Raw genomic sequence first — 9,926 nt, forward strand, 5'->3', positions numbered from 1 at the left:
TGCAGGAAAGGGCCAGTTGGTAGGGGTTGGAGACTAGTTAGAAGAGCTACATTAAACAATTCACTGCTCTGGAATGCTGACCAATTATCTTTAGTGTGGTGACTGTCCGTCTTCCATCTTCCCTTGGTGCTGTCTGTGCTGTCAAATACCTTGTCCACAAAACCCCTCAATATTACAACTTGAGCCTTGAACTTTTTTCTTCAGTTCTTTCAGCTTAAGAAATGCCAATTATATCCTTTCCTCTTTGGTTTTCTAATTCCAGATCTTCACACATTTCATTCACAATATTTTACTGTGTCTTCTTGAGCTACCCTTTGAAATCTTCTGTTCGATTCTTTAACACCATCATTTCTTCCTGTCGCTTTAGCTACTCTACATGCCAAAAGCGAGTTTCAGAGTCTCTTCTAACATCCAATAGTCGTTCTTTCTTTTCTTGTAAACAATCTTTCACGTTCTTCATGTATGGTGTTATTAACCCACAATGTACCTGGTCTTCAGTTTTCAGAGTCCGAAGTGTCAGGTCTGGTCTCGAGGAAGTCGCAAATTTTACAGGGGATGTAGACAAGGTCCTGCTTGTGGGCTTGTTTTCAGTGTTTTAGTTCAACATGAGTTTACCTATGTGGCTCCTGTCCTTGTTCTGATAACACCGAGCTCTCCAGCGTCTCTTGCTACAGATGCAGTGGACTTGACGTTTGTGTGAAGTCTACAACTACAATCCCTACTAGCATTGTTGGAAAAGGGGTTTTTGCAAAGAAAGTGTCATTGGGCTTATCATGCACTCTGTCATTGTTTCTATCACTGAGGCCATGTTTTCCCACAACCAGTACTTCTTTGTTTCCAACGTTCCCATTCCAGTTACCAGAATTATCAATACACGCTGATTAGCTGGCATTTTGGCATATATATATTCCTAATCACTCATTGCATTGTACTTCAGGCTATATCTTAGAAATGTTGTTTTTGACAATGAATGTGACACCATGCCTCTACTTTGTCATTCCCTGAACAGATCATCAGGACGGCTAACACCGCTCTGTATTACACATCGATGTCTAGGACATCCATCTTTATGAGTCTCACTTCACTTTTGACAACTTTCATTTCCCTAGATTCAATTATTTCTTCCCACTTTGAGTCGTGCCAAATCAGCAAATGAGACCTTAAAAACTCTGTGCCCTCCACATCATTTGAAGAAAGAGGCAGCTGGTCTCCAGCCACATTTTGGAGAGTCTTCTGATTGAGGTGTTCTCAAGCAAGTCCATTTTTTCTCATTGCATGTTCCACGTTCTGAAGCTTCTCATATGTCAGATGTTTCATATGACGTTTTCACCGACCGACTTTTTTAGAAGTGGATGGTGAGTGATTGCTCTGGAATTTCAAGTACTGGTGACACAGCCTCCAGCATCACAGTGTGGCCAGCTGACAGACGGCTTTAAACACTGCTATCTGAAACAAGAGAAACAGAGGCATGAAGTAGCTGGTGTGAGTGCTTCCCAGGCTCAGAGTCAAAATGAAGGGAGCATGGAGGTTTCCCACTGAACATTTTCCTCTCGTTGAGAGTGGGAGGCGGGGGAGCTGCGGATGCCATTCCAGGCTTTAGCTTTGAGTACAGATTGTCAGTGAGGTTAAATCGTGATGGTAACTTGAACTGTAGACACTGTAACTACGAAAGAGAGAATCAGAGGAGGCCGAACTGGCTGTTGTTAGGTTAGACGCCATCGAGGGGTTCTTACTCTAAAACAGACCCTATCAACACTGCCAAGTCCTGCATCACCCTCATGATAGTGACGCTTGAGTGACTGCTGCAGCCACAGTGCCCGCCATCTCCCGGAGGGTCTTCCTCTTGCTCACGGGCCCTCGGCTTCACCCAGCAGGACATCCTTCTCCAAGGACTGGTCTCTCTGATGACGTGAGATGAACTCTCACGGTCCTCGCTCTGAGGAGCACTCTGCTTGTACTTCCTCCAGACTAGTTTGCGCATCTCAAATTCCTTCAATAGTCGTCACCAACAGGATAGCTCAAATGCATCCATTCTCCAGTCTTCCATGCCACTTGTCCGGCTTTCACATGCAGAAGAGGTGTATGAAAATAACATGGCTTGGGACAGGTATACCTTAGTCCTCAACCTGACACTGGTGCTTTTTACCCCTTGAAAGAGGTCTTGTCCAGGCGAGTTGTCCGGTGCAACTGCCTGACTCCCTGACTGCTGCTTCCACTCACACTGACTGTGGATCCAAGAGAAATGAAATCCTCGATCGCTTCTTTCTTTTCTCCATTTATCATGATTTTGCTTATTGGTCCAGTTGTGAGCGCCTTTGTTTTCTTTATGTTGTCTTTGATCAGTAAGTGCTTAAGGTCCCCTGCTCGCCTGGCAAGCAAGGTCTGGTACATGTTGCTAATGAGTCCGAAGCCAGGCTCCTCTTCACACAGCCCAGGGTCTCGACTAGATGCTCCACATACAGACTGAATAATTGTGGTGCAAAGCTACAACCCTGAAGCATGCCTCTCCTGATTTTAAACTGGCCATCAGCCCTCTGTCCTGTTCAAAGGACTGCACAGGTTCCAGGGGAGCAGAATTAAGTGTTCTGGAACTTCCATTCTTCACAAACCGATCCAGTTTGTAATGGCCTGCAGAGTTGAGTGCGTTTGCATAACCAAAGAAACACAGGAAAATGCTTCCTGTACTTTCTGCTTTCAGCCAGGACCCATCTGACCTAGCACTGACGTCCCCTCTCCTGAATCCAGCCTGAATTTCTGGTTGTTTCTGTTGATGTAGAGATCATAGTTTTATAATTATCATCATTAAAAATGTACCTGAAAAAATTTTTTCCCCGTGTATGACAGCAGTGAACCTGTTTTTAACTACTCCATTCTGCTGGACCACCATTTTCCAGAATGGCCAGGCTGAACATCCTCTGAGGCTTTTGCTACACTGGCACTGAGACTCAGAGAAGGAGGGGTCTCCTGTCTGTTACAGCTCACCAGACAGGAGAAGGGTAAAGCCATGGTGACTTCTGGAAAAGCTGGCCAGTTCAGATGGACACCCGCAAATGGACCTGAATGGCTGGTACCTAAGGCACCTCCCCTGGAACACTCCTCGCCTTACTGACTTCTGCATAACAAGTTCCCATGACTGACTGAAATCCTTGGAGAAAATCTATCAATATGACCTCCAAAATAGGCACCCCAATCTCCGCCTTGAATCTTACCAGGCCAGCAGATCTCCTCAGAAGCCACAGTTTGGATGAAGTCCCCTAAGGAGACTAAGCCGCCCGCTGACTAGAGACATGTCTGGACTAAACCGACCTGTGCACAGAGAAACTGGAACTGCAATAGCAACAATGTGGGGTTTTAAACGTTTCACTGTGAATTGCGTAAAGGGTGACAGAACAGGTGGTCAGTTTCCTGTTCAACAATTTATAAACGTGTTTCTTCTCACTCCTGCTATCCTTCCCCCACGTCCTCCTCCCTCCCTAACCTCTGAGCTTACTGCCCTTTAGATCTTAAATGGTGGATGCCTCTCAGGTGGGTGTGCCTCCCTCGTGTCATAGCCTTGTCTACTGTTTGGCTGAAAGGGAACCTTGGGGGTGACTTCGGTTCCAGACCTGAATGAAGTGAGACCAAGGGTCAGAGTCTTGGGTTTCCACTAGGCTCCATTCAAGCGGCATACCTGGTCTCTATGTTCCTTAGTTTCTTCTCATTCTCTCTCCTCGATCCAGGACCTCCTAATGGGCTCCTGTCCAGGCAGTTGGTGGTGAGAGCTGGACACCATCTAGTTCTGCTCTTGGACTGATGGGAGCACGTAGCTGGACTCTGCGGCTCACTGGCAGAGAGAGCCACTCCCGCATCTCAACAAGACAAGTGCAGGCGACTCTCAGTTCAAAGAGGAAGACAAAGTGATTGATCAAGGAGTGGCAAGTAGGCACCTGAGGAAAATGAGCAGCACCATCAGTGCCCAGGCAAGCACCAACCCACCCACAGTAGAAATCACTGCAGCTGATGGTGGTGGGTATTGGGTGCTGGCTCTGAGCAACCTCACGTGCAACAGAAGGAAACGCTGCCCCTCTCTTTCACTGAGTGTCCCCTCACAGTCACTGTCCCTCCACTTCACCAAACACGATGTCCTTTTCTAACCACTGGTCTTCACTGGCGATGTGAGCAGGGTTCCCGTCCTAACTTCAAAGAAGCATCCTGTCCATTTTTCTTACACGCCAATCAGAAGGCCTACAACCTGACAGCAACCAGCTGGCTGACAATGGTGCAGCCACATTAGCCTCTCTGAACAGGCCTCAGATGAAGGTGGGGGTGGAGGAGGGGGTATTGCCAGTCCCGGTGGTGCCTTTGGCAAATATGAAAATGAAGCCCCTTCCTCGAGATATGGAAGTTGGCGTGATGATTATCCATGCCTAGGATGTGCTCTGAGTCACCTTGGATGAGGTGCCCTTGTGCTGTGCACACTCTGAACAACCGTGCCGGTTAGCCACGATCAACCCACGGGGGCCCCTGCATTGCAGGATGGGACCGCTGACGTCCCCAGGGTTTCCAGAAGCTCACCTTCCAAAGCCATTTCCCCGTCAGTCTTATTCTGGATGCACTGCTGACTGTGGAGGGTCAGGCAGCAATGAGAGCCTCCACGACATCAGCCTGGGAGGGGGGTATAGAGGGGGGGGGCTCTGCATGAGGTGCTGGGGTACAGGGAACTATCCCAGGGCTCTTCTAGCTATGGGCTTGGAACTCCCACAAAATGACCAGTGGGGCCACAAAGAAAGACCAAAGAATGAGGATGTGATAGCCTGCTGAGGTGAATGAGGAGCAGCAGGGACAGCTTGTGGGGTGGCTGTTCTTAGGTATCACTGAGATGGCTCCAACCCAGAGACCCATGCACAACAGAAGGAAGCCCTGCCCAACCCTGCGCCAGCCTCACCACTGTTGCTATGTCCAGAGACTGAGGGACCCTCCTGACCATCAAGAAGAGCCAAAGTAGAGTAGATCCTATAGATCCAGAGTCTGCTCTGAGAACTTCCCAGACCCAGGAGGCCAGCGCCAGACCTCCTAGCGAGAGTGGGGTGCTTCTGGGCACCTATCAGTGGAACACAGGAGCCCAAGTAGTGGTCAAGGTCCAGAGATGAGCCCAGAGCAGGGACTGGTGGCAGAGGCCGGACTGCATACATGGCCGAAGAGACTCTGCCCTGGTTGCAGACCCCTGTCCTGAATTCTTCCTGCTGGCCACTACTCCTGATCTTGTCAGCCCCCATGAACCCGTCATCCTGAGAGAGGGTCTGTGAGGAGCAGGGTGACTGCAATCAATGACCATGACCAGGGAGGCGGAGTTGGTCTGAGCCCTGCCTCTCGCCACCACCTGGGGCTTATCCTGATTCCCCTGGTCCTCCGACTCAGAGGACTCACTTGCAGTCTTTCCATGAGGCACCAGTCAGAACTGAACCCATGGCTCCTGTGTGTAGGCAAGAGTTCCAACACTGCTGTCGCAGTAAGCTCCACCTCAACAGTCTCCCTGCACGGGCCACGGCTGGATGTGACTAAGAGCTCCGCAGAGCACGAGCACTAATGACCAATCTCAGGGATTGGTCCGTTTGCATGGGGTGAGTGTGCACTCTGATGTCAAAGATAAATACACAGAGAAAGAAGATGCACCAGGTGGAGGGAAAGCACAGGAAGAACAAGGGCCCTATATGACCAGGCCCTGCTGACCCAGTCTCAGACCAGGCTCCGCTGACCCAGACCCAGACCAGGCCCTTCTGACCTAGACCTAGACCAGACCCTGCTGACCCAGCCTCAGACCAGGCTCCGCTGACCCAGACCCAGACCAGGCCCTTCTGACCTAGACCAGACCCTGCTGACCCAGCCTCAGACCAGGCTCCGCTGACCCAGACCCAGACCAGGCCCTTCTGACCTAGACCTAGACCAGACCCTGCTGACCCAGTCTCATACCAGGCTCCGCTGACCCAGACCCAGACCAGGCCCTTCTGACCTAGACCTAGACCAGACCCTGCTGACCCAGCCTCAGACCAGGCTCCGCTGACCCAGACCCAGACCAGGCCCTTCTGACCTAGACCAGACCCTGCTGACCCAGCCTCAGACCAGGCTCCGCTGACCCAGACCCAGACCAGGCCCTTCTGACCTAGACCAGACCCTGCTGACCCAGCCTCAGACCAGGCTCCGCTGACCCAGACCCAGACCAGGCCCTGCTGACCCAGTCTCAGACCAGGCTCCGCTGACCCAGACCCAGACCAGTCCCTGCTGACCTAGACCCAGACCAGGCCCTGCTGACCCAGACCCAGACCAGTCCCTGCTGACCTAGACCTAGACCAGGCCCTGCTGACCCAGTCTCAGACCAGGCTCCGCTGACCCAGACCCAGACCAGGCCCTTCTGACCTAGACCTAGACCAGACCCTGCTGACCCAGCCTCAGACCAGGCTCCGCTGACCCAGACCCAGACCAGGCCCTTCTGACCTAGACCAGACCCTGCTGACCCAGCCTCAGACCAGGCTCCGCTGACCCAGACCCAGACCAGGCCCTGCTGACCCAGTCTCAGACCAGCCCCTGCTGACCCAGACCCAGACCAGGCCCTGCTGACCTAGACCCAGACCAGGCCCTGCTGACCCAGACCCAGACCAGGCCCTGCTGACCCAGTCTCAGACCAGCCCCTGCTGACCTAGACCCAGACCAGGCCCTGCTGACCTAGACCTAGACCAGACCCTGCTGACCCAGCCTCAGACCAGGCTCCGCTGACCCAGACCCAGACCAGCCCCTGCTGACCTAGACCCAGACCAGGCCCTGCTGACCCAGTCTCAGACCAGCCCCTGCTGACTTAGACCCAGACCAGGCCCTGCTGACCTAGACCCAGACCAGGCCCTGCTGACCCAGTCTCAGACCAGTCCCTGCTGACCTAGACCTAGACCAGGCCCTGCTGACCTAGACCCAGACCAGCCCCTGCTGACCCAGTCTCAGACCAGGCCCTGCTGACCCAGCCCCAGACCAGCCCCTGCTGACCTAGACCCAGACCAGCCCCTGCTGACCCAGTCTCAGACCAGGCCCTGCTGACCCAGTCTCAGACCAACCCCTGCTGACCTAGACCCAGACCAGCCCCTGCTGACCAGGACTGGGTGAGGTGCTCTACTGGTGAGGGGACCAAGGGCATGGCTGCCTGCATCTGTGCTGGGCCAACTGATGTGGGAGGCTGTTCTCTAGCTGCCCTTAGCCCCAGGGCGCCGGCGCCTCAGAGACATGTGGGTGGTAGGAAGAAAGGCATTCTGAAGGACCAGAGGGAGTGGCAAGCAGGCAGGCAGGCGTGGAGGTCCCCCCCAAAGCCTGCAACTTCAAGACAGGGACTTTCAGCACTCAGAACCTGGAGGTTTCTGTCCCTGCAGAAACTTCTGAGATGCAACTAAAACAAAGCACAAGGCAAAGAGAAAGGCCGGTGGCCCCAGGCCACCCCTGACAAGGAAGGTCTGCACAGGTCAGCAGACTTCACACCCCACTCCTAGACAGGCAGGATGAGTTAAGCAGGTGTGGATAAGTGGGCAAGGGAGCAGGGTCCTAGTCCGGGGCCAGTGAGGGCTGTCGCCGACACCACCACTCTTGAGACACATGTGCAGCAGGGACACGCACTGCCCGACACCTAAGCGGGCGCCATACACAGCTGCAGCCCACAAGCTTGAGGAAGCAGGTGGAGACAAGGTCACGCCCCTCAACAGAAAGGGGTACAGGGCTGGAGCTGCGGCAGGGAGTCCTGCAGGGTAGCAGGCAAGCACCGAGGCGTCAACACGTCAACAGGTGTGTCTCAGAAATCTAACACCAACCAAGCAGCACCACACAGGCCAAGAAACGGCCTCCACACAGGCCCCAGCTAGGGGACAGGCAGAACTCCACACAGGGAACATGGAAGCACACACAGCCAGCAGGGAGACTGACCTGGCTGAAGAAGTGCAAGAGAGTGGCACTGGCTGAGGAGGCCTGTATTTTCGACAGGAACGTTGAACCTGCTCACGCAGAGGTACCACCACCCACAGCCTACAAGCCCCCTCCTCCGGCCCGCTCTCTGGGCCAGAAGGCCGGTGCCCCTGGCTCTGGGCCTCAGCCAGCACTGCTCTGACTGTAGACCCTCAGCCTCCATGGCCCAGGTAAAGACTGAGCGCAGAGAAGTCTCCAAAGAGGCTCTACATGAGGCTCGGGTATGAAAGGAATGATGGAAGTCAAAGCCACAGGGTGGGGGCAGATGCTGGTGGGCAGCACCAGGAAGGGAGGAGAATGACCCAAAGATGCTCCAGGGAAGAGGGGCAGGAAAGGGTCTGGAGCCCGGCCTGCAGACCCTACCACCACCCCAACCTCTGGCAATGCAGCTTGGATGTGACAAGCACAGCCTCTCAGCAGGCTCTGGCTGAGCAGAGTCCTGTGAGCCCCAGCAGCTGGCTCAGAAACATCTGTTGGAGGCGCAAAGCGTTCTGGCCCAAACCCAGAGAGGCCCCTGGAAAAAGGGAGGCCCACCCACTGCTGGCAGCCCCCGAGCTGCTAGCACCCAGGCACCCCCGTGAACCTTGTCCTCTCCAGCCTCATCACCTACAGAGGGGACTCCTCAGCAAGTCCACCCAGGCAGAAGGAAAATCCACCAAGGTGGCAGGTGTGCAAGGCTGCCCAGTCTCACCTGCCTGGCGAGCCAGACAGCTCACTTTCCCACTCAAGGCCACTGGGAGAGCTGTGCTTGTTCCCAAGAATGGCCGTGTACTGGTCACCAAGTGGACAAAGCGTCGGGACTGCGCATCCGAAGCATGTTGGGTTCACACCCTCCTGCTCTTGGACGGGCATCCTCTCACCCTGCACACCCTGGAGGCCAGACTGGGGTTGAAGGTGTGGCCCAGGCAAAGAGGACCTGTGGTGTGGTCCCGCGCAGGGGGAGTGGCCGAAGCCAAAACCTCAGCGGACAGGTGCGGGCGCAGAGGTGCCAGGTGCGCTCCAAGAAGGGCTTGCACTCCAGTCACCTAGTCCAGGAGTCCCACCTGGAGTGGGGGCCCGGGTAGAAAAGACCTGAATGAGGGGGCGAGGGAAAGGCACCGAGTTGGGGGGCTGGGCTGCGGCGCTGCGCGTGAGTGAAGGACCTAGAGCCGCGGTGGCCGATGGCCAGGCCCCACGCCTGAAGGGCCGCGGTCCGGCCAGGCCGGACAGGTGCGGAGGAACAAAGCGTGGCGCGCCCTGCGGACAGGGTCCCGCGCCCCGCGGACGGGGTCCCGCGCCCCGCGGACGGGGTCCCGCGCCCCGCGGACGGGGTCCCGCGCCCCGCGGACAACCGCACCTGCGATCTGTGGATATACCTGGGCACGCAGCTGGGGCTGGAGCCGTCCACCTCCCCCGTGGCGAACAGGTTCATAGGCACCGGAGTATTGAGCGCACCGGGCGCGGGCCCGGGCAGGCCGGGGCGGCCCCGCTCGGCCATGGCGCGGCCGCTCCGCTGGGCGGCTGGGTTGCGGCCGCGGGCGGCGCGGAGGGCGGCGGCGCGGTCACATGGGGGCGCGCGGCGGGCGCGGGCCGGGCGGGCCGGACGTGGACGGCCGGGCGTCGGAGGCTGCGGCCGCTCCCGCCCCGCCCGCCGGCCCCGCCTCCGCGCGCACTCGTCGCGCGCGCCGCGCGCGCGTCCGGGTCGCACCGACAGGCGCCGCCGATTTGCCGAGCGGAGCGCGACTACGCCGCGCCGGGCCCAATCCTAGCGCGCATGGAGCCCGCCGGAAGTGAGGTCGGACGCCTTTCCCACCTCCTTGCGCTCCCCGGGGCGCGCACCCGTGCGCCTGCGCACAGCCCCGCCCGGCGCGTCCCGCCCCGCCCCGCCCCGCCCCCTGGGAGCGCGCTCGCCGGCGCCCCGCGCGCCCTCGTGGCCTCCGCGCCTCTCCGCGCAATACCCCTGGGCCGCCGTCTGC

At 56.4% G+C, this 9,926-nt stretch overlaps 1 protein-coding gene across 5 annotated transcripts in view; it reads right to left on the bottom strand.

Annotated features, from left to right (window-relative positions):
• PACS2 (phosphofurin acidic cluster sorting protein 2) overlaps positions 1–9,515 on the bottom strand; it is a 54,024-nt gene extending 44,509 nt beyond the window's left edge. For all 5 annotated transcript variants that reach the window (XM_075530561.1, XM_075530560.1, XM_075530559.1 and 2 more), the window contains exon 1: positions 9,327–9,515. In XM_075530561.1, the coding sequence (XP_075386676.1) occupies positions 9,327–9,448 (122 nt within the window). In that variant the 5' untranslated portion in view covers positions 9,449–9,515. The remainder of the gene's footprint in view (positions 1–9,326) is intronic.
• Between the last annotated feature and the right edge of the window lie 411 nt (positions 9,516–9,926).

This window comes from Tenrec ecaudatus, chromosome 14, assembly GCF_050624435.1.
Source record: "Tenrec ecaudatus isolate mTenEca1 chromosome 14, mTenEca1.hap1, whole genome shotgun sequence".
NCBI lineage: Eukaryota > Metazoa > Chordata > Mammalia > Afrosoricida > Tenrecidae > Tenrec > Tenrec ecaudatus.